Source organism: Myotis nattereri, assembly GCF_964212035.1.
Source record: "Myotis nattereri genome assembly, chromosome: 16".
Taxonomy (NCBI): Eukaryota; Metazoa; Chordata; class Mammalia; order Chiroptera; family Vespertilionidae; genus Myotis; species Myotis nattereri.
This window is the reverse complement of record NC_138091.1, coordinates 25,968,800-25,996,684: the sequence shown is the minus strand read 5'-3', so window position 1 is coordinate 25,996,684 and position 27,885 is coordinate 25,968,800. Positions and strand designations below refer to the sequence as shown.

Sequence of the window (27,885 nt, the reverse complement as noted above, 5' to 3'; positions counted from 1 at the left end):
ATGTACCCACAGTGTCTCCGTGCCAGGCCCTGTGCTGGGAGCGGAGGGCACAGCCATGACAGAGGCAGGCCAAGTCCCTGACCCACGGAGCTACAGTCCAGTGGGGGCCGTGGGGGCAGACGAGACATGCCCAGATGACTGAGACTGCATGCTCTGAAGGAAATGCGCGGGGTGTTATGACAGAGATGGGGGTGAGGAATGGAGGGGTGCCTGAGATGGGTGGTCAGGGAGGGCTTCTCTGAGGAGGAGACATTTGTGCTGACACTTGAAGGATGGGAGGGCAGCTGTGCAAAGATTTGAGAGGATGATGTGGCCACAGTTATGGAGCAAGGACTCACGTCTCCTCATGCTGCTACCCAGGTGCCAGGGTTGACCAGACACTCACGCGGCCCACAGCACGTTCTCAGAGGCAGCGAGGACCAAGGCTTGCTGCCTCCTCCCCCTTCTGGGGTCAGGTGCCAAGGAGTGGACACTCTGCCCCCAGAGACAAGCCCTTCTGCCTGTGGTGATCCCCGAGCTCCTTCACACCCGGTTTGCTGGCTGCTTTGCCGCTGGGGCCTCTGAGGCAATCCATACGAACAAATCCAAACTGAGGGCATTCTCTGAAGCAACTGGCTTGAATTAATAAAAAATGTCAATGCCATTAAGGGTGAAAAAAAGGGGGGGCTGAGACATGACAACTAAATGTATGTAGTATGTGACCCTGGATTGGATCCAAGATTTTAAAAAAAGCTATAAAAATATTGGAAAACTTGCATATGGAGCTTATATTAGACTAAAGGCTCAGTGCACAAAATTCATGCACTCACACGGGGCGGGGGGTCCCTCAGCCTGGCCTGTGCCCTCTCACAGTCCGGGAGCCCTATGATCAATCGCCCCGCCCACCTGCTGCAGCCCACTGGCTGGTGGCCTGGGCCTTCCTCTTTGGTGTGATCAATCATGGAGCCCCCCTATCGATCGCCCCACTGGCCGGTGGCCTGGGCCTCCCTCTGTGGGGTGATTGAGGGGGGATGGTGGGGCCCCCAACCAATCGCATTGCACCTGCCTTGGCTGGCCTGGTGTCAGTGCATGTCATAGTGTGGTCATCCGGACAGTCGTTCTGCTGTTTGGCAGTTCGGTCGATTTACATATTACACTTTTATTAGTATAGATAATATATTGAGTCAATGTTAAATTTTCCACAAATGATAACCATATGGTGGTTTTGTCCAGATTATTATAACGGTATTGGGAGGGTATTCTTGCCCTTAGGAATGGGACAAGTATTTAAGAATAAAGAGTCATGCCCAGCTGGTGTGGCTCAATGGTTGAGTGTTGACCTATGAACCAGGAGGTCACGGTTTGATTTCCGGTCAGGGCACATGCCTGGATTGCAGGCTCAATCGCCAGTAGGGGGCGTGTAGGAGGCAACCAACCAATGATTCTCTCTCACCATTGATGTTTCTGTCTCTCTCCCCTTCTCCCTTCCTCTCTGAAATCAATAAAAATGTTTTCTTATAAAAGAATCAAGTGTCAGAATGTTTGCAGCTAACTTTCAAATGAGCCAGCCAAAAAAAAAAAAAAAAAAGGAAGAAAAAAGTAAACACACACACATTTGCAGAGAAAGAGAGTTACAACATGCTAACAATGGGTGAATCTAGGGTGCCAGGTATATGGGTATTCACTGTACTTCTCTTATACCTTTCGGGAAAGCGGATTTAAATAAAAAGTCGGAGGGAAGTTAATTTGCTAGGTCTCTGTTACGTCAGTGTGACCCGCTCTGCATTACTGCCCCTCCGGCAGCGGGAGCCTGGCTCTCAGATGAGGAACCCTCACTGAGATTCCCGTTCAGGCTCTGACACAGGGCGCGCCCTGGCCCTGTGACCTGAGCCCCCTGTGGGCGTGGCGGGGCCTCTCTCTGGAAGAGCAGAGCCATGGCTCACTGGACCCCAGGAATGCTCCCTCCCTGAGCCTGCGCACCCTGGCAGCCAGGCTCCACAGGGACGGACGCCTCAGGCCAGGGCCCTGAGATGCCAAACCACTCTCCCCAGAGGACGCCTCTGGGGCCCCGTGAAAAGGAGAGCCATTCTGGAGGCTGAGGTAAGACACTGATAAAGGGCACAGGGCCCCCCGGAAACTCAGCACAGGTCCTCCTCCAGGCTGGAGGGCAGGTTGGGACAGAGGAAACCAAGGCAGGCTTCCTGGAGGGAGAGGTACCTATGTAAGACTTAAATGGTGAGCAGAAGTTTGCCTAGCGACAGTGGGTGGAGGACAATCCAGGAGAAAGACAACTTGTTCAAAGTCTCAGAGGCAAGGGAGAACATAGCTTTTTCAAAAAAAAAACGAGAAGCAGATGGGTGCTACCAATTCCAGGGTGTGCGCTGTGCTGTGAGAAATGGGTAGGAGCCGAAGATGGATTTTATCCCATCGGTGATGAGGGGCCACAGAAGGGGTGGTGACATCCCGGGAGCAGCTCCTTAGGAAGATCCTGAGGCAACTGTGGGATGTGGGTCTGGAGAGAGGAAGGCGGGTGATGAAGGCAGCCAGCCAGTAGGCGGCAGTGGGAGCGAGAGGGAGGGGTGGGCCCCAGGGGAGTCAGGCTGGCTGTGGGGGCCCAGGATGACTTTCTGGCGTGGGGGCCGGATGGGTGGTGACACCATTTGCTGAGACGGCGGTCACACAGGCGGAGCAGGTGGCTTGGCCCTCTCCATTTGTTTTGTTGTTGTTAATCCTCACCCGAGGATATTTTCCCATTGATTTTTAGAGAAAGTGGAGGAGAGAGGAAAAGACAGAAGGAAATACCGACGTGAGAGAAACACATCGATTGGTTGCCTCCTGCATGCGCCCTGAACCAGGGCCCAGACGGGGAGAGGCACGTGCCCATGACCAGAATCCAACCCAGGACCCTTCAGTCCACAGGCCAATGCTCTAGCCACTGAGCCAAACTGGCTAGGGCTGTTTTGTTGTTTTTCTAAAAAATATATTTTTATTGATTTCAGAGAGGAAGGGACAGGAGAGAGAGATAGAAACATCTATGAGGAGAGAGGATCGCTGGTCGGCTGCTTCCTGCATGCCCTCCACTGGGGATTGAGCCCACAACCTGGGCATGTGCCCTGACCCAGAAATGGAACCTTGACCTCCTGGTTCATAGGTCGCCACTCAACCACTGAGCCACACCAGCCGGGCGGCCCTGTTTGTTTTACGGGGTCCCCACTGATCAGCAAACGCAGGAGAACGACCAAGGGCCCAGGACCTGACAGCACGTGTGGGGCAGGTTTCACCTCACTGCTGCCTCGCCTTTGAAGCCCGGGGGTGGCTCTCCACGCCTGCCCATGGCCTGGCTCCATGTGGGTTGGGGCTGTGGAAAAGAAGGCCAGTGGGCAGCCGCTGAGCAGGCCAGCCTCAGAGGGACTCCCAGGACGTTTCCTGGCACCTGAGGCTCAGGACACCCATCCATGGATGCCAGAGACACCCAGCACCCCCTCTGACCACACCCCAAGCCCCTGCATCGAAAATCTGCCCACAGATGGGTTCACCAAGCCCTCAGGGAGGTGCTTTGTGCCAGGGCCCCACAGGCTCTGGGACACAGGCAGGGAGGGTGGCATCCAGGGAGTTCAAGAACTGGCACATCACAGGTGCCACCTGCTTTGGATGGACTCGTATTGACCTGCAAGTCTGGAGAGCAGACTGAGAGCCTCTGCTGTATAGCCCCCGGCTCCCCGGGGGGGCTCACAGGGCGGGGACAGGGCTGAGGGGGGCAGGGTGCCCTCAGGATGCCCAGTTTGCCACTGTTTACCACCAGCCAACACGAAAGCATTTCCCTATTTTAACTACAACCCTCATCCAGTGGTGACATCAGAGGTCCCCTGCCCCATCTGGGGGCGGGAGGGGTAGGGGGGGGCTGCTGCTGTCCCCTCATGTGTCATCCCTGCACACTCCCCAAACCACTCCTCACATTTCCGTCCCCCAGTGGCTCCTGGGAAGCCAAAGTAGTGATCCAGGCTGTCATCAGTCTTAAGCTGACCTGTAGGGGACAGCTGGGACACAGCAGGGCCCCGAAGGCCGGGCGTACAGGATTAGGACCTGTCTCAGGCCGGGCCCCTCTGCTCCCCACACATCGGAGCAGCTGTGGTCTCCCCCTCCTGGCCTTTAGCCAAATGGAGCCCAGAGATCAATGTAACAGGAGCCTGAGGCAGAAGGGGATTCATTCACATCATTCACATCACGGGCCTGGGGCCTCTAGGCGTCAGGATCCACCACCACAGGCTCCCACTGGACCAGCAGGCTGACCTTTGAACTGTCCCGCCCACCCCACCCCCTGCCAGCACACGGGAGCCCACGGTGAGGAACAGAGCCCAGGTCAACCAGGCTGTCCTACTGGGTGCTCATGAACAAGGCTGCCCACTGTGTCTGGCGATCCATTGCCATCTCGCTGGGCTCTGGCCACCTGGAGGGCCAGACCCACACGGAGGGCAGAAAAGAGTTCACGCAGAAGGAGCTTATACCAAAAGGAACGAAAACCTATTCGAGTGCCAAGTCCTGAGAGAGGAAATGAGGGAAGTCCTGGGGTTGCTGAAATTCGACTGACATGATCTTTGCTTTCCTGTCACCTCCAGATTTTGTATTCTGGAAAAACAATTTGCCTTAAGAACAGGCAACCCTTTTGCTGGAGATTGGGTTATAAAAACTCTTCCTGGACAACGAGATTCAAGATTCGCAGAGCTTCCAGGCTGGTGGGCAAACTGTATGGGGAAGGCGGGCACTGGAGAAGGCACGGGGCCTCCGTACCACCCCCACCCCCATACCTGGCCCCTGCAGACTTCCCATGTGGCTGTTCCTGAGTTCTGTCCTTTATAATTAACTGATAATAATAATGAGGAAGAGCGTGAAGAAATAAAATGGAGTCACTATAGTCAAGCTGCTAAATTACGAAAGCCAAGTACAGTGGGGCCTTGACTTACGAGTGTCCCGACTAATGAGTTTTTCGAGATACGAGCCATCTCTCGGCCAATTTTTTGCTTTGAGTTGCGAGCTAAAATTCGGCTACGAGCCAGCTTCAGATACCCCACCGCTAGTTGGCTCAGTGAACGTCACAGTGAACGCCACAACATCAGCCCAGCATCACGTGTCTCACTCGTTCACTTTAAGATTTGACATACAAGTAATTTGAGTTACGAGCTCCGTCACGGAACAAATTAAACTCCTAAGTCAAGGCCCCACTGTAGATTGAGACCTGAGGCAACACTTCTGTTCTTGTTTGAACTGGCCTGGGAACTTAAACTTTTGAACTTTCCAGTCCTGCCTCAACGCCTGGACATGCATCAGCCTTCCAGATAAGCCTCTGATCGTCCCCCGAAGGACTAAGGAAGGAATGTTCCCGCATCCAGACCGCCTGACTTGCCGTACCTAGGGGATCCCATCTCGGGCCAAGGCAGAAGCTAGGCCTGCAGGACCGGTTCTTGTCAAGAAAGCAATCTTTACTATACGAACTCTCCACGCTTCTTTCTTCTTCAGAACACTTTTGGGCATGGCCTCGTCGCTATTTCCAGTTTGCAAACCCTAAAGACCCTTAAAAAAAATCTTTGTCACCCGTGCCAAAGCCTCCTGACTCTTCCCGAGTTCATTCGACAGTGATGCCGTGCTTCCCGGCATCTGTCCGTTGTTCTAGGGACCTGTGAACCCGCATCTGCAGGCAGCAGCAGGGGGACAGGCAGCCTGGGTGCCCCGTGTGTGGCTGCCCCCAAGTGGGGCTGAGCCCTTGACCCTGGGTCTGTAACTCTGGGTAGATAGTGTCAGAACTGAATTGAATTGCTGGACACCCAGTTGTGTCGGAGAATCGGGGAGCTGGTGGCTGTTGTTTTTGGAAAAAAACCACATATAGGGGTCTGTTGGCTCAGGGGGTGATGCACAGGAGAAAAGAAAACAATGGCCGTCCTGCCTGCTGATAACCCGGGCCTGTCACTGTCCCTCTCTGGGCGCAGTTCCTCCCAGAGGAACGGAAGGGAGCCAAGGTGTTCTGTGAGGGTCAAGGTGTTCTGTGAGGACGCCAGCCCGTGCCTTCTCTGCTGTGGCTTCCCAAGGGGCTTCTTGGCTCTGCTTCCAAAAACTATTTCTTGCTTTGAAGCCAAAGGGTCCTCAAAGGAGGCTCTGGGCCCCCCAGACATTGAAGAGGAGAAGCCAAGGCAAGAAGACCCAGAAAGGCTGGTGGGCCAGGCGGGCTGCAGAGGTGCCACCATTGCTCCTGCGTGAGGTGGGCCCGAGGCCGCCCGCTCTTACCTGCTCCACACAGTCTGGGATCTCCGGGGCGCAGGGCAGCGTCCCTACACTCTCCATGGACAGCACGTCCTTCAGCAGCTCCTCACAGCCTGTGGACGGACAGACAGACAGACAGTGGGGGTCAGAGCCTCAGCCTGGCATGGCAGCTTTACTTCTGATGAACAGGCCTTCGGGGAAGGGCCGTGGGAAGGCAGAGAGCCTGCGTTTCCAGGAGACCAGCGGCTCATTCAAAGGCGGAGCTGGGACCCCCAGGCTGTGGAGAAGACAGCCCAGGGCCCTGCGGAGGGAGCTGGGACAGGTCCTCACCTTCCAGAGGTGCTTTCACTGGGACCAACACTGACAGGGAATACGCGGAGAGGAGACTCCCAAATGCAGAAAGCAAGCTGGGGGCAATGGGAACCAAGGAGGCCTTCCTGGAGGAAGGGGTGTAAGACAGTACTGCCTGCCTGACTTGCAGGGACTCCAAATGCACACAGTACCCTGAGGCTGAGGCCTCTGCAGGCCTGCAAACTCCAGACGTCTCGGAGAGGGCCCCCCTCAGGATTGCTCCACCTCCTGCTGACTCACTCACACAGGTGGCCTCCCTCCTCGGTCCCTGAGCAAATGACCCCAAATCATATCAGACAAAGAAGGTCAAACCTGCAAAGTGCCTAGCATGGGCACATGGTGGTGGGCCCACGGTTCAAACAACTCCACTCAGAATCCTTTACCTGCTGTGTGCCGTCCCCTCGACTTCTCAGCTCACTCCCTTTGCCCCGCACCTCTGTGGCAGTCATTCCTGCTTCCTCCCCTCCCGCCAGCCAGCAGGACTCGGGGTCACCCCGCAGAGGAGGATTCACACAGACTGGGAAATGTGGGTAACGGGAAGGCAAGGCCTCGGGACTCCTGGAAGTCAACTGCTCTCTTCGCAGCCAGGGGGCGGCCTTAGCACGGCCACCGCTGGAGGCTCAGGCCACTTTCTCCAGGCAGCAGGGAGGGCTGTCAGAGTTGCCACATTCTGAGATCATATTTTGGGGTCTCTCCCACGGGCCTTGGCACTGGGGGACAGAGGGATTGTATGTTGCCCCATTAAAGGGGAGGGGCAGGGAGGAAAGGAAGAATGGGGGAGTTTAGAGAAAGAGAGCGGGTAGGAAACAAACCAAGGAAACTTAGGAAGGACGGGGGGCGCGGGGTGCCCAGCTCTGCCCAGAACTGCTGGCTTGAAAACGACCAGGCCATGTCCTGGGAACCCCTCAGGAGTCTGGTCATCTAGGAGGAGGTGACCCCCTTCAGGAGAAAGAAAAAAGGAAAAAGAGGGCGTCCTTCCCAGAGCGGGCAGACAGTGGGAAGGGCAGAAACGACGGCCCAGCCGGCCCAGCAGGCCAGCTCCGGGGGCAGGACTCCGTGGGGCGCCAGGGGGAGAACCCACTTCTGGAACCACCCTGGGCTCCCGGATCCCCACAGGGAGGGCTCTGAGCTGAAACCCACATCATGCCAGCCTCCCCCACTGAACATGATCCCGGGAGCCCCTAGACCAGCGGTTCTCAACCTGTGGGTCGCGACCCCTTTGGCGGTCGAACGACCCTTTCACGGGGGTCGCCTAAGACCATCCTGCATATCAGGGATTTACATTATGATTCCTAACAGTAGCAACATGACCGTTATGAAGTAGCAATGAAAATAATGTTATGGTTGGGGGTCACCACAACATGAGGAACTGTATTTAAAGGGCCAGAAGGTTGAGAACCACTGGCCTAGACCCTCTTCCCCGGAAGACCTCACCTTTCATGGCGAACACTCCCCGGCAAAAGTCCTTGAAATTGATTCTCCCCAGGTCGTTGGGATCCAAATATTTCACAAGTTTTTCCACCTGCGGGAAGAAAGAAGCGGCAGGTGTGAGGCCCCCAGACACTCCCCAGAAGGCTCATGTTGCAGGGGTGAGGCTGGCCAGGAGGCTGGGACGGAGGGAGGACTTGTCAACTGGCCCTCTCTCCCCCCTCAATCGGGGGTCAGTGCCCGCCCCACACAGCAGTGGGGGCCACGTCAGTCTCTGAGGCACCCCAACGCCGCAGTGCTCAGAACCCGGTCTGCCCACCGAGCTCCGGTCTCCAAGCCCACGAAGACGGGCACGTGGAAAGCAAACACTCGCATTTTTTAATTTCGTGGTTTCTTTCACACAAAAACAACTTAAACTCACTGCAGAAACTCTAGAAAAGAGAATAAATCAAAATCCTGCCATTTCCCACTTATCTTTTCAGCCCATAGTTTTTTGTTTTTTAATATGTTTTTATTGATTTCAGAGAGAGGAAGGGAGGGGGAGAGATAGAAACATCAATGATGAGAGAGAATCACTCTCTGCTGCCTCCTGCACACCCCCCACTGGGGATCGAGCCCACAACTTGGGCACGTGCCCTTGACCGGAATCGAACCTGGGACCCTTCAGTCCACAGGCCAACGCTCTATCCACTGAGCAAAACCGGCCAGGGCTCAACCCATAGTTTTAACAACTTTTTTAAAAAATTGTGATTCTGGGAAACGTTTGGTCAAATTCCCCTTTGTCTATACGAAGCAATCATTATGTCAGCATCATTGTCCCTCTCATCCACATCACTGTCCCTCTCATCCACATCCAGTCCACACCCAAATACTGAATCCTAAAGCTACCTTTCCTTCCACCTCACTCTTGGGATCAGACTGGTCACAGCCATCATCATCGCCCTCCCCGACTGTGCAAATCTCCTCATTCCTCTACCCTCCTCCCCTTTCAGCCCCTCCAACTCATTCTCCACCCCAATAGGATCATGTCATCTATTCCTCTGCTCAAAATCCAGTAACTGTCTACTGCACTTAGGGTAAAGTCCAACTCGGTTACATGGCCTGCAAGGTCCTATCTAATCTGGCCTCTCTGGTCTGTCTCCTCCCACTTTTTCTGTCACTCACGTAATTCCAGCCACACAGGCAACTCCATTAGCAAAACAAGCTCGGTTCTGCCTCAGGGCCTTTGCACATGCTCTTCCCTATAGTTCAACTGCTTATCCTCCCCATTCATCATCTGACAGCATCTAATCACCCTTCAGGTCTCCATTTGTACCTCTATTAAATGTTTCTCCCTCGGATAAGCCTGTCCTGACCACTTGCACCTAATTAAGCCCATTCTGCTATTACCCAATCATGCAGTACCCTGTACTTATCCTCCAAACCACTTGTCGCAACGTGTAACTATATGTTTATGATAATTTTATTAATTCCTATCTTCCCCTCTTGAAAATATGTTCCTTGAGGGCAAGGGCCATGTCTGTTTTCATCACCATTGTGTACCTAGTGGCTCACAGCATGGCTGGCACATGGTAGAAGCTTCATAAATATTGGCCGAATAAATGACTAGAAATGATTCTCCAAAACATGTAAGTTTGTAAGGCTTTTGATAATAGTTGCCAAATTGCTCTCTAAAAATGTCTCAAGTCTTCCATCAGAGCAACTTGCAAGCTTGGGTATTTTTCCCAGTTTTTGGCAATGGTCAATTTTGCCAGAACTATCTTTTCTAATTAATTGGAGCCATTTCTCCCTGCACCCCCACCCCCATGATTTCCAGCACCTGAAATCCAGCTCTGATGTTTCTTCTAGAAGCCCACTTCCAAATCAGCCTGCAACGTAGTGGCAGCCCCTCCACAGCACACAAAGCATTCATTCCTGCGTTATTCACTCAGCCATTCATTCAGCAAGCAACAATGGGGCACCTCCTACATGCCAGGCACTATGCTGGGGGCTGAGGGCTTATCACACACATGGCCACATGGACACACACACAGAGTCATACACACACACACTTGCTGTCAGGCACACCACCTCCCAACCACATCAGTAGCTAAGGCACAGCCGGGCAGCTGGACAGCAGCTGATGGGGGCTAGAAAAGCACTTTGGAAACTGTAGTGCAGGAAAGGGATTCCTGTCGCTGCTGCTCTTGTTGAGACTGTCATGGCAGAATCCTCCGGCCACCCCCCACCGCCCCCACATGCTCTGAAGCCCATGGCACGTTCGCAAGGACCATGTTCCCTGCACGCCCACAGGAGACGTCCAGTGCAGCAGGGGTCTAAGCCCTGGTCACTCGGTGGCTGGCATCACGGCCATGTGCCCACTGGGCTTTAGAAGATGGCCAGTGAGCAAGGAGAGACCTTACACGCACATCCTTCCTCCTCCCCAAGCTTAGGAGCTCAACACTTGTACCTCTGTTCCCACTGACCCTGTTTGTCCACATGGGTGAGTCTGGGGATGAGGCGTGACCCCCTGAACCTGCGACTTAGCAGGCTCTCAGGAAAGGCTAGAGGAACTCTAGTGAAGGGGGAAGGTGGCCTTCTACCAGCTCCTGGCCCATCCGATGGGAGCCTCCTTAGCATTGCAGCTGCACACCCCCCCACCCTCACCCCCACCCCAGACAACACAGCCTCTGACACTGTCCGGCAATGACATGGCTTCTGAGAGTAGCAATGGCCAGGTGCCACCTGCAGGGCTGTGGAGAGCCACCACCACCCAGCTATGTCCTGCCTCCTTTTCACCTGTCCTCGAGTCACCAGCACTGTAGGGAGTCTATGAGTGCAGGGATGAGCTGGGTACCCGTACCCCCAGGCCACCTGGCACTCATCCCTACAACCCTCTCCAAGGCCCACGGCTACGCATTAATGATCTGATGCAAGTCAGTGCTGAATAGCTGATGCGGAGCCCTGACCTCATGCCCACCTCAGAGGCAGCAGGCTGTGGATGAGGGTCTATAATCCACAGAGTCAGTTACTCTCTGGGGATGGAGACACTGAGCCAGTCTGAGTGGGGTGGCGACGAGGGTGGGGGATTGATGACAGGAGATAGAGGGGGTCCCAGGGCCACTGCAAATCCCTGGAACACCCTGAGCTGTGGCTCTTCAAAGAGCCGTGGGTGTGCAAGTGCTGTGGCACCTGCTGTCCAGCGCTGTGAAGAGCAGGCAGGATCACTGTGAGATTATTGTAACAATAAATGCCAGGGATGCCCATGAATGCCCTGACTGTGAGCTCGATGCCTTTCCAAATAAACAACAGCGTAGCGTATACAGGGAAGTACTGGTAATCCTTGCTGGGTTTGTGGAGGATTCCACAGGCTGCAGCGCGGTGCTGCACTCCGGCTGTAGTCAGTCTCATCGCATCCTCACAACGACCTTGACAGCAGCTACCACTGAAGTCCCCATTTTACAGTGGGGGGGACTGAGGCTCAGGGAAGGTAGACACCGGGGAGTCACATAGGGGTAACTCCTCCCTGACCCCTGCCCTCGCCTGCCCTCCTGCGGAGGTGGGTGGGCCCCTGCTGACAGGCTGCACTACAGCGCTGTTTCCTTTTTTTTTTTTTAAATATATTTTTATTGATTTCAGAGAGGAAGGGAGAGGGAGGGAGAGAGAGAAACAGCAATGATGAGGGAGAATCAGTGACCGGCTGCCTTCTGCACACCCACTACTGGGGATCGAGCCCGCAACCAGGGCATGTGCCCTTGACTGGAATCGAACCCTGGACCCTTCAGTCCGCTGGCTGACGCTCTATCCACTGAGCCAAACCGGCTCGGGCTGCAGTGTCGTTCCAATTCCCCGTCGCCTGTGTATGGAAGGAGCTTCACCCTGTGGCTGGAGCCCCGCACCCTGCTCACCAGGAGCCTCACCTTCCGGGACTAGATAACCTTTGGCTGGTGCACCGGGGGTGGGGGTGGGGGTGCATTCAGCTGACCCAGCCGTCATTTTGTACATAGGGAGGCCAAGTCCCAGGGAGCAGAGGGCTTGCTCAAGGTCACAGCAAGTTCAGCAAATAACCAGCAGCAAATGGTCTTCTGGTGAGGGGGCCACCACGCTGGGGGCCTCCCTGGCGGCACACCCACCACACAGGCTGGGCCCCGGGGCTGCGCTCGCTCCCAGGCCAGGCACGGTGTGCGCACGGGGCGGGCAGGGACTGCCGAGCAGAGCAGCGGTTGCCACGGGCTCACACAGCTGGCCACGCGGCTGGCTGCCAGGGGAATGGGTTGTTTCCCTGCAGTAATAGCTTGTGCTTTCCTTTTTGGGCCACTCCACCACCAGGCTTCCCCTTCTATTTCTGCTGCCTGTCTCTTCGGGCTGATTCCTTCCCCACTCATTCCCCGGGGTCACAGCTCTCCTAGCTCAGGCCAGACGATGCTCCTCGCGTCGCTGCCGCTGCCACACTCTCTCTTGATCGCCAGCCAGGTCCTCCCTGAGCCTGTGCCCGGCCGCCCACGCCTCCCTAATTTTGAGCTCTGCAAGCCAGATGGACTCAAGCAAGTCATTGCCTCTCTGAGGTCTCAGCTGCCTCGTCTGAACAAGGGAGATAAGCTGGCTCCGTCTGTAGGTGAAGTGCCTCATAAAATTAGCGGTTATATCATCAATCAGGCGAGGGCTCTGCACCTCTCCCTTGTGCCGGGCCTGCTCTATGCCTCTGCGCTTATGGATTCATTGAATCCTCACAACCAAGGACTATTTTTATTCCCGTTGTACAGGCGAGGAAACCGAGGCTCAGAAAGGCTAAGTTATTCAGGGTTAATAAAGAAACACTACAAATACCTTTGTGGACATAATTTCTACAACTTAGATAAAATGGACTAATTCTTTGAAAAAACACAACCCACAAGAAGAAAGAGGTAATATGACCATAACTATGAAAGAAATCAAGTTCCAAAACAGAAAATTTCAGGCCCAAATAATTTCACCAAACATTTAAGAAAGATCTACATAAATTCTATACAATCTCTTCCAGAAAACAGGAGCGGGGAACACTTCTCAACCCATTTACTGTGGCATCACCCTGAGACCAGAACCAGACACAGCCGTCAGTGTAAGAAAACCACAGACCAAAATCCCTCGTAAGCATAGACACAATGATCGTCAAGAAAAAATGTATGAAATACCACATGGCCAAGATCAAGTGGGATTTATCCACCAAGGCCGGTTCAACATTTGAAAATCAACTGATGTTACTGAAAAGATGACTAAGAAAGAAAAACCACACGATCCTCCCAACAGATGCAGACAAAGCAACTGACAAAATTCAACACCAATTCATGATCAAAACGCCAGCAACCTAAGAATAGAACTTCCTTACCCCGGAGAAACGAAAACTGACAGCCACACAGAAACACTGTCCACGAGTGTCAGTGACAGCATTCCACAAAACCGCCCAAACCTGGAGACAGCCCAGAGGTCCCCCGACAGGTGAATGGACAAGCCAACTGTCCTGTCACGAAAAGGAACAAGCTATTGATACGCAACCGGATGAATGAATCTCAAAAGCACGGTGCCGAGTGAAAGCAGCCAGTCTCAGAGGCCGCCAGCGACGTGGAGAGGCAAATGGTGAGGACGGTGAGGACGGGGGACAGATCAGTGGCGGCCGAGGGAAGGAGTGGGGAGAGTCTGAACACAAAAGGGGCAGGTGAGGGAACCTGGGGGTGGATTGCTCTCTGCCCTGATGGCCGTGTGGTTACAGGAATCTAAGCGAATGTTAAAGCTCCTGGTGGGGAAGGGGGCGATGGGGAGGGTTGGGGGGTCCAGCTGGCTGGGCGTTGTCTGGCTCATGTAACCAGGAGGTTACAGGTTCGGTTCCGGGGCTCAGACTTGGTCCCTGGTAGGGGGGGTGCAGGAGGTAGTTGATCAATGTTTCCTTCTCACGTCGATGTTTCTCTCTCCCTCCCTCTCCCTTCCTCTCTCTCACTGAAAGTCAATTAAGAAAAGTCTTTAAAGAAAACCCTCATGAAATCATACGCCCCCCCCATATAAGTGACTTTTACTGTCTGTAAAGTTAAAATGTTTTTAAGTCAAGGAAACTGCACACACGAAAACATGAATAGTTGGCAACACTGGGCCCATATTTGCCCACGGCTCCGACGGGCCAAAGCTGAGTTGCAGCAGCCCCTTCAGATAAGCCAGTGATGGCGAACCTTTTGAGCTCGGCGTGTCAGCATTTTGAAAAACCCTAACTTAACTCTGGTGCCGTGTCACATATAGAAATTTTTTGGTATTTGCAACCATAGTAAAACAAAGACTTATATTTTTGATATTTATTTTATATATTTAAATGCCATTTAACAAAGAAAAATCAACCAAAAAAATGAGTTCGCGTGTCACCTCTGACACGCGTGTCATAGGTTCGCCATCACTGAATAGGCGTGTGCTCTGCTCCCCAGATCACCACGTAACCCCCCCAATACCCTCCCACCCCTTCACTTGCTGGACCCCATGGACATCTGAGTGGCAGGTCCTGCTATCCAGCAGTGACCAGGCTCCCCGGGTGCCTGAGGTTTTCTCCACCTGAACAGGGAGTGCCAGGGCCCGGCTTGGGGAGGGTGGAGTTGGCACTCCCAGCTTAAAACGCAGCTGCAATGGAAGGCAGGCAGGCAGGCAAATGGGCCTGGATCGCTGAGGAAGGGGTGGGGGGGGCGCTATGGAGTCAGGGTTTGTTAAGACTCCCTGAGGCAGGCCAAGAAGTGCTGTCAGGACCCCTCAGTTCTGGGGGGAGCTGCTCAGCCCTGTGCCATCCCCTGCCCCAGACACCAAAGTCCTGCCCCATAGGCAGCGCCTAGAACAGCCGTGGGCAAACTATGGCCCGCGGGCCGGATCCGGCCCTTTGAAATGAATAAAACTATTGAAAAAAAAGACCATACCCTTTTATGTAATGATGTTTACTTTGAATTTATATTAGTTCACACAAACACTCCATCCATGCTTTTGTTCCGGCCCTCCGGTCCAGTTTAAGAACCCATTGTGGCCCTCTAGTCAAAAAGTTTGCCCACCCCTGGGCTAGAACAACCAGGAGGCACCCCCTGAAGGGATTGCAGCAGCTGCTGGAGCTGAGAGCCAGCGCAGGGCAGCCAACCTCGAGGCCCTAAGCTCATGGGACATCCCTGGAGACACTGGGGCACCATGAATCAGGGACTAGCTGGACAGTCTTCTCCTGGAAGGGGGGATGGGGAAGGGCTCAGCAGGGAGAAGGAGGGAGCAGGGAGAAGGAGGGAGCAGGGGAGGGAGGGAGAGGATCCTTGCTGAGCAAGTGGCCTGGGCGGCTGCAGGCAGGGCAGGAGGGTGAATAGAAGGGGAGTATCGTCAAGGCGTGAGGTCAGAGAGAGGGCAGGCCTGAGGGTCAAGGGCATGGCTGCGATGGCTGCCCTCTCTCCTGAGGGCCCGGATGGCGAACTTGGTAACAACACTAACAACCACACCCTGTGGCTCACAGGTGGGGTGCTCTCCCAGGAGTGGGATCGCTGAGCACTGGTGAGGGGCTCCTTCCAGTCCGCCCACAGGCTGGAGAGAGCTGGGCACCCCATCTTACAGCCAGAGATCCAGAGGCCAGCGCCTGGCCTCATCCCACAGCAGGTGGGAGGGCATTCAAACCCCGCCCAGCTGTGGGCCCCTCCTCCCGCCACCCGGGGGGCTCCTGCCCTCCCCGGGCCTCAGAGCGGCCTCTTTATCCACTTTCCCTGGCAGCCCAGCGGCCTGACATCAGGACACACAATGGGGCCTGTATTCTGGAGCCCCACCCCCACCCCGGGATGAAGGGCACAGAGGTGGAGGGGGCAGCACTGGCCTCCCCATGGTTGTGGGAGGGGAGAGGAGGAGGGTGGAGGGAAGTCAGGCAAGAGCTTCAGCAAAGCCAGCTGGAGACCCGGGTCACTGCACCCTGGCCCATCCTCCAGAAGCCCGCTCTCCCCTGGGCATGGCTGTCCCAGGGAATCATTCCCACGCACCCTGAGTGGGCACCGGGTGGGCGGGGAAGGGGGCGATGCTGTAGTCACAAGCTGGGGGCTCAGGGTCAGCTTCATAGTCTGTGGGGCCCAGTGCAAAATGGAAATGCCAGGCCCCTGTTCAAAAACTGCTCAGAATCTCAGGGTGGGGACCACAGAGCCTGGGGCCCCGCGTGTCTGCTCAGGGCTCCTGCCCCTAAGGCTGACTGCCTGGGCTTCAATGCCACTCACGGTGCGACCTCGGGCAAGTCACCCGCGCCCTGGGCCCCAGCGCCACGCCTTTAATGCATTCCCCACCCGCTCACAGGACAACGGTCAGGTCAAGGAGACTGGCCTCACGGAAGTGTCCCTGCAAAGGCGCCTAAGAGGGACCCGAGGGTGAGCCTCCACCGAGCGGGAGCAGGCGGAGGGCCACCGGCCGGCAAGGAGGCTGCGGGGCTCTCGCCCGGGTTGAGGTGACCACGCAGGGTGGGCGCCAAGCCCCTCTGCAGTCTCAGGGATGCCCCAGGCCTTCAGTGACCTCACTGAGTGGTCTCAGGAGACGGGCCTCAGTTTCCCCATTTGGGAAATGAGGGTGTTGGGTGACATTCATATGGAAGGTGCTGCTTCCCCAGGGGTGTCTGGGCTGGGCACGGGGTTGGGAGGGAGAGAAAAAAACCAGAGCAGAGACGCAGATGGCGGTAAAGGGTTTGGAGGCAACGTCGCCATCCCGCATGGCTTTCCCAGAGGCAGGTAAACTTATGGCTAGGGACTCTGGGGTGTGATCTGGGAGCCCCTCGATCTATAAAGTCAAGCAATAATGACAAGGACTGAAGCGCAGAGTGGCATACACCCATCGGGGTGACCAACTCTACGCGGCCCCTCCCTCTCCTCCTGTGTTGGGCAGCCCTCCTGTTTGACCTGGTGCTTTGGGCATCTCGGCCCTAGAGCATGAGTCCTGATTGGACCAAGCAGTCAGGTGGACTCATCCCCCTTACCAGTGATTGGCTTAGGCAAAAGCATGTTATACATTTCTGACCAATGAGACGTGAGGACACACCTGCAGGAGGCTTCCGGAGGAGGTGTCCTTTGATGATGGGGGTGGGGGGGGCCATCCACAGGAATGCACCCCGCTCTTCTTCAGGTGACGCTCTCTCCTGTGCACCCAGCGCAGCGGCTGTGAAGCTCTGCAGGTGGCGGCAGCTGCCCTCCGCCCCCCCCCCCCCTTCTCTCCATCAGCTCTGTCACCCCTGGCCCCGGAACTGGGCAGTGGCCTCCCTCCTCGGTCTCCTTTCCCCAGCCCCAAATACTTCCAGGTGCGTCTGTCTGGAATGCGATGGCGCTGTGTCACCCCTCTGCTTCTACCTTAGCACAGAACCCTCTAGCACCACGCGTGCCTAGATGCTCAATAGGATCCGTGAGACTAAAATCGGGCAGCGCCCCCAGAAAGCCTGGGGTGAGTGCTAGCAGTCACATAACCAGTATTTACAGCACTGACTGGGTCACCATGGTGCTACAGGCGTAACACATATGGCTCAGGTCACCCTCACTGTGCAGATGGGGAGACTGAGGCACAGAGAGATTAAGTAACCTCTCAGGGTCACACGGCTCGAACGAGGCAGAGCCAGGTCTCAAACCAGGTGTGCCTGATGCCAGGACCCCGGCGCCCAACCGCTTCTCAATGGCACAGGGAGAACAGTGAAGCCGGCCTGGCCTGGCCTGAGGCGCCGGGGGGAGATGGAAGGGACTGGGCGCAAGAAGGGGCGGAAGCCGGCTGGGCCCCGTGGCTGGGAAGAGCCTGTATCTCGGGCCAAGAAAGCAGAGAAGCCTGGGGAACGTGGACAGGGTGCAGGCGGGGGTCCAGTGTGAGAGCCCAGCCCCTGCCCTGCCTCCTCGCCTCCAGGACTGCAGACGCTCACCGAGGGAAGCTGGGAAGCCGGGAAGCCGGAGAAATATATGCCTCCTGGGCCCTTTCATCGTCATCTGAACAGGAAGTGGTGCTGATGCATCATTCAGGGCGCAGGGGCAGGCGGCCCTGCTGCTCTAAAGCCTCAGCTCCTGATGACACCGTCACCTCCCACAGCAGCCTCTTCAGGGGCCCAGCGCCTGGCAGCGCCCCCACCTGCCACCCTGCAGATGACAACCTACTTCTCATTAAGGTCCCTGCCAGGCGCCGCTCCCACCTTGAACCCAGACAACCCCAGATACAGAGGCAGGAAGCCTCGGGTTTGAGCAGTGTCGGGTTTCTGAAGCTCAGATCTGATCCTCCTCCCTCTCCTGACCCCCGGAGAACCTGGGACTCCCAACTGCGGGCAGCTACGGAACCAGACAGTCCTGGGTTTGTATCCCAGCTCCTCCACTGCTGTGGGCCCCTGGACCCCTCTCGGGTTCATGGGGTGGTTGTGAGGGTGAAGGGGAGTAAGAAATAGGAAGGCAGTGGGCACAACTCATCCCTCATCCCCTCTGCCCACAGAAGGTCATGAGTGGCTGCGGGGGAAACTGGCCATTGAGCAAGGAGGCCCGTGCCCGGGAAAGTACCAGTACCCCTTACCTGGTAAAGGGTCAGATGCACTCCGAGGGTTGACAACAGCAGGACGCCAACACGGTCATGGAGAGGTGGGCAGAACCGATGCCAACAGGCACCGTGCTAGGTCTTTATATTTCTTCTCCAATCCTCAAACAGTCCTACATATAGGGGTTATGGTCCCCATTTTACAGATAAGGAAACAGGTCCATCCATCATAATAAGCACCTTTTAAAGCACCTGGGCTCTCAATTCTTCCAATAAGGTCCGGAAGACCCAATGGCCTTTGCGGAAGTGAGCTAACTCCAATGAGGGTAGGTATGTGCTGGTGTCTGGCTGCCCGTCCAAAAGTCATCTGAGCCAGTCACACAACCCAGCTGCTGAGCCCTCCATAAGGCTACCATGTGATCCCGGTCCCAGCCTGAGCCCTCACCTTCCTGCCCTTCCTACACCTGCACCTTATAGAGCCACCCGCCACTCCCTGAAAATGCCAGCCCCCATCCCTGGATCTGTGCTTAGGCCTGTGCATGGTAGATAGTCAGTAAATGTTGGGTGGTGGATGGATAGATGGGGAGGCTGGGGAGACTGGTGAAAAGATGGGTGAGCAGATGGATGAAGAAATGGGTGGATGGGTAATGAATGGATAAGTGAATGGGTCAATGAATGGGTTGATTGGTGAGTGAACAGGCAGGTAGACCGATGGCTGAGTGGATGGATGGATGGATGAGCAGGTAGATGTCTGAATGGAGAAGATGATGAGTGGATAGCTAGATGGATAAGTGGATGTATGAATGGATGCATTGTTGAATGGGCAGGTAAGTGGTTGGATGGATGGGGAGAGAGAAGAATGAGCAGCAGATGGGTGTGCTAGGAGACAGACCTTAGCTCACTGTGCGAGAGAATTCAGCCCGAGCCTGTCCAGACGGAGTGGCCTTGCCTTGGGTGGCACTGAGTCGCCATCTCTTGGCAGGGCTTTTCTAGAACAACGTAAGCCCTGCATGGACCCCTGTTGCCTCCCCTCTTAGCTTTGTTTTGGTGTGAATCATCCTTCTGTCTATCCTGTCCAGGTATTGACCTTGGACTGGGATCTCCCTGGGGACAGTGCCCCCACTAAGCCCATGTGCAATCAACAAATACTTCTGGAGGAAGCTGGCAATCCTCTCTGAGTTTGGTGCCACAGCACGTGAGACATGGGTTAGATTCAAGGTCTTAGGTCTGAAGGGAACTTAGACATCCTTAGAGCTATAGTTTGGACTATAGCACCAGGAGGCCACTCTCTTCTTGGGTCACTGGCATACAAGCTTCTGGATCCAGAGCTCCTTTGCCCCTCCTGTCCCCAAGAGCATGCAGCTATGGACAACAGACCCCTAAGCAGTGACCCCAGGGGGGAGCAGTTTGCAAGGAATTGGTGCTGTTGACTCCCGGGGGAGCCTCCAAGGATCAGAAGACGCTGGAGAGGGGGAGGCAGTGAGGGACAGAAGGGTGCAAAGAGCCCAACTCCAACTGGGGGTGGCTCCAGTCAGGATTCCCTAGAGAGGGCTGGCAGTCACGCCAACAGCATGTTTGAGCAATTAGCTATGGCTCTAGCCAGTTCTTACTCTGTGCAGGAAGGGTGCGAGGGGCAGTTCTCAGACTGAAAGGCTGGGCAGATGGGCAGTCAGCATCCCAGACAGAAGATGGGTAGGCAGACGTCTTGAGACACCTTCCTCCCTGATAGACGAGATGTCCCAAGCCAGCCCAGCTGAGTCCATGGACCCCCAAACCCAAGCCTGGCTGAGTCACAGGTTGATCAGGGTCTGTGTTTTCCCTCATGTAAACTTCTCTGTTGTGGGCAGTGAGCCCTAAGGTCGGAGGTAGAAGAAAGGGGACAGAGGACCAGGGGTCGGCCAGGAGGAGCAGGCTGAGGTGCATTCTTTGGACTCATCTATCCACTGTCGGTGCCGCATCTCTGCTTGGACGCCAGGTGCATCTCGGGTTTCACAGGCCAACGTGGAGCTCCTGACTCCTCGCCAACCCTCCTCCACTCCAAATTCTCGCCTTCTCTCACACCCCAGGTCCAACGGGCTCATTATCTAATCCGGCCACTTCTCCACCCGCTGCTCCCCTGCTTCTACCCAAAGCATCTGTCACCTGGATGAAGTGACACCTCCCCACTGCTCTCCCTGCCTCCCCCGCCCTCCCCCCATCTCCCTGCCCACTCCCTTCACTCAAGGTTTGCTGTGCCTCTAACCCCCAGGCCCCTCCTGCCTCTGCCTAAATGACCCAGAGGTCTGCAAGGTAGAGCCCCGCTTCATTCCAGGCCCCACCTACATGCCCACCTACGGCAGAAGAGGCCTCCCAAGGTCATGCTAAGGTCAAAAGTCTTCCATCGGTTTTTGTACTTTATGCTTCTTCCTAGTACCTAACACCACCTGGTATCATTCCGATTCCCTTGCCTGTCTCTCACCGGAACCCAAGCTCCAGGCCACTCCTGCCTCCCAGAGCCGGGAGAGTTGTGGCATAGAGTAGGTATGCAAGATGTTAAGGGGAAAGTTTTCTTAAATCCTGGAAGTATGTATTAAGACAACCACCAGACCTGACTGGTTTGGCTCAGTGGATAGAGCGTCGGCCTGCGGACTGAGGGGTCCCAGATTTGATTCTGGTCAAGGGCATGTACCTTGGTTGAGGGCACATCCCCAGTGGGAGGTGTGCAGGAGGCAGCTGATCGATGTTTCTCTCTCATCGATGTTTTAAACTCTCTATCCCTCTCCCTTCCTCCCTGTAAAAAGTCAATAAAATATATTAAAAAAAAAAAAAGACAACCACCAAATGCAAAAGGTATTTCCATGAAGACTACCCTATAAAAACTTCAGAGCATTCACCCAATTGTGTGGGGGTAGGGGGCAGACAGCAGTTAACCCTGGTGTGACATTCACCCTGTTCCAGACTAGTGGGCATTTCCCCTCCATCCTGCCCAGGTCCGGTTTGCCCAGCTCTCACCATCAATCCCAGCCAGCTGTCAGCCTCCCCTTCTGATCAGGCTCAACCTGGTGGGACTACTCAGGGCCTGGGGCGGGGATGACCACTGGGCGGGCCAAAGGGGCCCTGCAGCAGGAGGCAGAGGAGCCCCCATACACACCCTCTCCAGGGCTGGGGTAGAACCCCTTTCCCGGGTCTGCCTCCTCAGCCATCGGCCACCAGCTAAGCGCTCCTCCCTCTGCCCTGCTTCCACCACCCCTCCTTCCCCGCCTGGATCCTCTCTCCTTCTTTGCTTCCTTGGTTCTCTTTCTGGAGCTGGGGAAGGTTCCTGGGCCCAGGTCAGGAAGCCACTCTGCCCTCCTGGTTACCCTGACCCTTAGGCATCCACCAGTAAAAGGGTGAATGCCCAGCACCCCGGGGAGCTCAGTTGATGCTTTGAGATTCTCCACCTGCTCTTTGGAAGGCCCGATGCAGAACCACCCAGGGAGGCACAGACCACACCTACCCCCCCCCCCCCCCCCCGTCCCACCCTCCCCAACTCAGAGCTTCCCGCTTCTCTAGAACCCAGTGTCTTGGGAACGAAGCTATAACCCCGAGAGTTTGTCACATGGGTCCCAGCTGGGTCAGGAATGTCCAACAGGATGGGCCCGACTCTGGGCTTTCTTCCCCCCCCACCCCCCCTCGTCCCAGCACAGCCAAACTGTGGTGCGAGCGGGCCAGAGGCCCCAGGGTGCTGGCCTCCCATCTGGGGCTCGCCCCTCCCTGCCCCGGCCCAGAGCTCGGTGCCTTGTGCTCACTCCTACGCCCCTCGGGCCGCAGCCTCAGTCCCCGCTTTCACAATGACCTCCAAGCTCAGGGGCACAGGGTGGCGCCAGGTGGGCAGAAACACAGGAAGCAGGTGTCCCGGGGCGCCCTCCTGTCCTGCTCTCCACGGATGGGCCACAGGCACCCCCACCCTTCCTGCCAGGCGGACAGCACCTGGGCCTTCCCTGTTTTGCCAGCTCTGCCATCCGTGCCAGGCCCCCATTCGGGTGGGACACACAGAGGCGGCCTGTTCTCCGAAAGATCCTTACATGTTACAGCTCTGGAGTGACCACTGGGGCCTTGCAGGCCTTCGGGCCCAACAATCCTGCCCTCCTGCCCCTGCCCGAGGAGGGCCTTCTTCCTCTGACCACGTGTCACAGCCCCTCCGGGTCCAGCACACACACCTGACCTTGCGGCCTGGCTCTCCCCGCTGTCCACAGAGGACGGCCGAGCCTGTCCTGACCTGGCCCTGCCTTCCCCTTGAGCCTCTCCTCCTGCCCCGTCCCCACTCCCCAAGCTCCAGCCGCAGACGTGGGGGCATGGTTACTTCCTCCTCAGCACCCAATCCCCCCTCCTTGTGGGCAGAGCCCAGGAATCTCAAAGGTGGACCCCAGCCCTGGCTTCTGATCAGTCTCAGCCCATCCTAGCACCCCGACGCGTTGCCAGTGCAGACCCCAGGCTGCAGCCAGGCGGCGCCGGCATCTCTCTGTGGCAGCCATTGGCCCAGAGGAGGGACGAAGGGGGCCCAGAGGGCCTTTGTTACATCGCCTGCTTAACAGGAACAAGGAGGCGCCCTGTTCCAGTGCCTCTGGCCACACCCGGGGGTGGGGGTGGGGGGTGGTGGGGAGGGGTGTCAGACCTGTCCCAGAAGAGGGAAGTGACAGACCTGTCCCAGGTTGGCCAAAGCTGAGTTCCCACCCCCACATTACTCACAGCCTCCTTTGGGGGGCTGGAGGGGACGCCAGTCCCAGCAGCAGGGACAAGCCCTCTGTGCAGGGGGAGCGGCTGCCGTGTTAAAGGGAGACAGAGACGCCACTCAGCTCCTCCTGTTCCCACTTCCCAAGCAAGAAGGACGGTCTTCAGACTGGAAAAGGGAGAATACGTAAGAGGGAATGCGGCCCAAGGTGTACGTGGCTGCTTCCCATGGCTCCCGGCAGCCCGGACGGCTGGACGGATGGAAGAGGGGCTGGCAGAACAGGCGGACAAGGAGGGTGGGCTCAGAGCACCAGAGACGGGGCCCACAGCTTGGCCTCAAGAAACTCCCAGCCCAGGCCGGCCTCTCAAAGACGCTGCGGGCGTCCAGGAAACAACAGCAACTGCAGCCGCAATTCCGACCGCATGCCCCTTCCACGTCTTCACGTGTTCAAGCCTCGGTAGAACCCTACAGAACGGGAACTGTTATCACCCCAGTTTGTGGACGAGCAGAGAGGTTAGGAAAAAAAACAAGACGTCAGGGGTCAGCCTGGGTTCAGGGCCCCGGGCCACCGTGCTATGCACGTGGTGTAGTGGTGCTGCTCTCACTGTATCAGAAGTTTCCAGGGTTGGGACAATGGTGTTCCCCCATCATTTTTACATTCCTCTTCTTTTTTATTGGAGGGTGAGGATATTTTTCCTTTGAGTTTTAGAGAGAGTAAGGCGGGGGGGGGGGGGGGAGAGACAGACAGACAGACAGACATTGATTGGTTGCCTCCTGCACACCCCAGTCAGGGATCGAACCTGCAGCCGAGGTATGTGCCCTTGACTGGAAATTGAACCCGTGACCTTCTGGTGCACAGGCTGATGCTCTAACCATTGAGCCAAGCCGGCCAGGGCTCTTTACATTCTTCAAAAGGCCAAGCATTGTGTCTCACACATTGATCATGTTTCCATTAAATTTCCTTGTCTCCTCTTTTCTGTTAGGATTCCTAAGTCAATAAATTAGGGGGATATCCGAGTTGAGCCTAATAGCATTTATCATTAATTAAAGTCCGTACTCGACTCAGAGTTCCTTAGCTTTCACCCAGTGTCCTCTCCCTGTTCCAGGGTGCCCTGCAGGATGCCACCGTGCAGTCAGCTGCCATGTCTCCTAGGACACCGCGTGGCTTGGGGAGTTTCTCCGACTTTCCTTAGCTTTGATGACCTTGACACGCCTGAGGAGTACTAATCAGGCATTCTGTAGAATTTTGTCTGATGTTTTTCTCATGACCAGACTGGGGCGATGGTTTTGGGAGGAAGGTCATAGAGGTAAAGTGCCATTCTCATCACCTCATATCTACCCGACCTATTACTGTTGTCGACCTTGACCCCCTGGCAAGGGAGTGCTTCTCAGCTTCTCCCCTGTAAAGCTCCTCTCCCCCTCCTTCCACGCTGTGCCCAGTGGGAGGCAGTCACCTTCACAGCTCCGCCTCCTCGATGAGGAATTATCTACAGAAATTATTTGAATCCATACAGGAGAGTCTCCTAGTATTTATTTATTCACTCATTGAATCATTTATTTATATCAGCATGGCCTCATGAATATTTATTGTGTACTTTGAAACCTAGTATATTTTGATTTTTGCAAAGCATTTGACTTTGCTATCCCTTCTTTTCCGGGGGTTGTTGGTGAAAAGTGGGTAATTGGTGTTCACTAAACCCTACATCTAACGAATGGTAGCTGTCCACCCTGGAACACTGGTGGGTTGGGAAATCAAGGTCTCTACTTGTTTTTATTTTTTTAAATAAATTTTATTGATTTTTAGAGAGAGTAAGCGAGAGAGAGACAGAGACAGAAAGAGAAAGGGAGCGTGCGAGAAAAAGAAACACCGGTGGGCTGCCTTCTGCACGTTCCCTGGTTATGTGTTCTAACCAGGAACAAATCCACCACCTTTTGGTGTAGAAGACAACACTGCAACCAACTAAGCCACACCAGCCAGGGCTCTACCTCGTTTGTAAACAAATGAAATAGAAAGGATGGGATACAGAGCATTTTGGAAGGATCCCTACCAGCCGGGAAATGACAATCCTATTCTGTAATGCAAGCGTGAAGGGAAGTCGGTGTGTAGTGAGTAGGGATGCAAAATGCATTTCTATGGGTCTCAGTCAACCCTACAGCGACAGCAGAACCGCCCCTGTGAGGCCCTGTCCGTGGTCCTGCCCTGCGTTTACAACCAGCCTTGGGAACACCCAGCTTCTCCAACCTGCAGGCAGCGCAGCCTCTGAGAGAGACAGAGCCAGGATTTGATATTCTCTCTTGTGCCTGTTACACTGGAATGAAATGGACAGGATGGAATCTGGTAGGATCAGGGCCACGTAACAGGTTTAGATTCAAGAGATCACTGACACAGACAACAGGCCTGATCTCTTCAACAGCGAGGGCTGCAAAACAAAAGGAATTGCATTTGAGTAAGAGAGACCTAAGGGTCACAACAACTGGCTACACTACACAGTTACAAGAATCCGAAGAGAAAATTAATTTAAACATAACAGGAAAAAAAATGGACATTTTGGGGCCAACTAGGAAATCTGAATAAGGTCTGCATATTAAATGAGCTGAGAATTTATTTAAGCAGAAAAATGTGAGTCATTTAACTGGGGAAAAAGCAGGCTATGAAACAGTTGCACAGCATGATCTCACTGTATAGAGAAAATCTACATATACGCATAGAAACCGCTCTGGAAGCACGTGACCAAGGTGCCACAGTGGGGCTCCCCGGGAGGTGGGACCATGATATCTTTATTTTTGCTTGTCCGTATTTCTTTTCTTTATATATATAATTAACTTCAGAGAGGAAGGGAGAGGGAGAGAGAGAGATAAAAACGTCAATGATGAGAGAGAATCATGGATCGGCTGCCTCCTGCAACCCCCACACTGGGGATTGAGCCCACAACCCGGGCATGTGCCCTGACTGGGAATTGAACCATGACCTCCTGGTTCATAGGTCGATGCTCAACCACTGAGCCACCCTGGCCGGGCTTCAGATTTCTAAATTTCTACAGTGGTTATAAACTGCTTCTGCACGGATATAAGATTGCGCTTTAAGTAGAGAGCAATCGTTGACCCTCCTCCAGGATGGAGCCGATCCTGGCTGGCAGAGGTCTCTGAGAAACACTCCTGGGTGTGGAGGGTGTGGTGCACCGTTCAAAAGGCAGCCGCACTCTGAGCCACCTGCCTGTGCGAGTGCTGGGCTGAAACGGTTCCGCGGGGCCTCCTGGTCCAGCCCCTCCATGTTATAACTGGGAAAATGGAGTCACACAATCAGAGAGTAGCCTAGGAGCCAGAGGTCTGGCCCCTGTCGGGTCATGTGGGAATGTCTTAGGGCTTCAGGAACAGGGGCTTTGGCTTGGAGAAGGGAAGATGGGTGGGGAGGAGTGAAGGGGGCAGAGCGCTGTTTTCAAATATTTAAAGGCTGCCACCTAGAAGACAGACCCATGCGAGTCCCTGTGCAGAACCTCGCTGACGACGTGACAAGCAGGTGTGGCTCTAGAGTGTATGAGGGAGAAGGTTTTAACAACTGTCCAGCCAGGGGATAAGGTGGGGGGGGGGGCTAGGGGCTCAGGGCTGAGCCCACGTGGCCTCCTTTCAGAGGCTGCTGGAAGGATATAAGATGATACCCACCACCGAGGCTCCGGGCTCTGGGACTCCCGGTTCCAGCCACAGCCAGCGGCTTCTTCCTCCCTGCAGCCAGCGTCCTGGGAGGAAGGAGCCAGGGCTCTCCCCGTGCCCGGGGGCTACTCAGCCTGCCTCAGGGGAGCGCAGGGGCTTGGCCGGCCTTTGTGGAAGGAGAAGACCCCCGGTGGCTGCACAAAGCGCCCCTGAGCAGAGCCCGAAGGAGCAGGAGGGCGGCAAGGTCTGCTGAAAGGCTTGGTGGGCTGCGACAGCCATGATCATCCTGGGATGGGCTACCTGAGTTCCCAGGCTTGACACCTGCCGCATCCACTTCCACCTACTGCTCCCGGGGCTCCCAGGTCCAGGCCACACCCAGGTGCCAGGGAGAGATGATCACCTATCACCCACTCGCAGGTGCCGGGGAGACCTGGATCCAGTCGAGCCAGGCCCTGGGTATCCTGTATTTTGAAAAGCTCGGCCGGAGCTGTCCTGGGCACAGAATGCCAGCCAGTGCCCATTTGAGCCCCGGGGCCCCTGCTCCCCATGCACAGCCTGAGGCCTTGGAGACTCACCGCTCTGGGCCTCCGTCCCCTGACCATCTTGGAGTGCACAGCAGCAGGAGGTGGGGGATGCTCACTGCCGGGGCCGGGTGCGGGGGTGGGGTGGGGTGGGGGGTGCCCTGCCCTCCCCCAGACACAGTCACCAGCCCTGTGCCCGCGGCAGGAGAGGACGCTGATGGAACGGAGCAGCACCCGCCCTCTGATTTCAGCCCCGAGAACAACCATCATCACCGATGCCTGCTTCCCCCAAACAGACGCAGGCCGCCGGGGAACACTGCCCGCGCTGCTCCCCGGGCTGGCTTGGCCAGGCCCGCCGCCGCCGCCGCCGCCACGACCCGCGGCAGCCAGGCCTCCCATCGGAGCTTGAATGGGGGGGGGGGTCCACAGCAGACCCCTCCTTCTGTGTCCCGGGCAGGGGTGCCGTCCAGGGGGCAGCCTGCGGTGCGCCCCTAGCTGTCCTCCCCACCCGCTAGGCCCAGCCCGGCGCACGCCTCCCGCCTGGAGCCC

General features: G+C 55.8%; 1 protein-coding gene across 1 annotated transcript in view; it reads right to left on the bottom strand.

Moving 5' to 3' along the window:
• Positions 1 to 27,885, bottom strand: part of RAB11FIP4 (RAB11 family interacting protein 4) — a gene marked incomplete at its 5' end in the record, with an annotated part of 94,543 nt that overhangs the window by 66,161 nt on the left and 497 nt on the right. The window contains 2 exons of the mRNA XM_081110127.1: positions 6,256 to 6,344; positions 8,017 to 8,104. Coding sequence (XP_080966253.1) covers positions 6,256 to 6,344; positions 8,017 to 8,104 — 177 coding nt within the window. The remainder of the gene's footprint in view (positions 1 to 6,255; positions 6,345 to 8,016; positions 8,105 to 27,885) is intronic.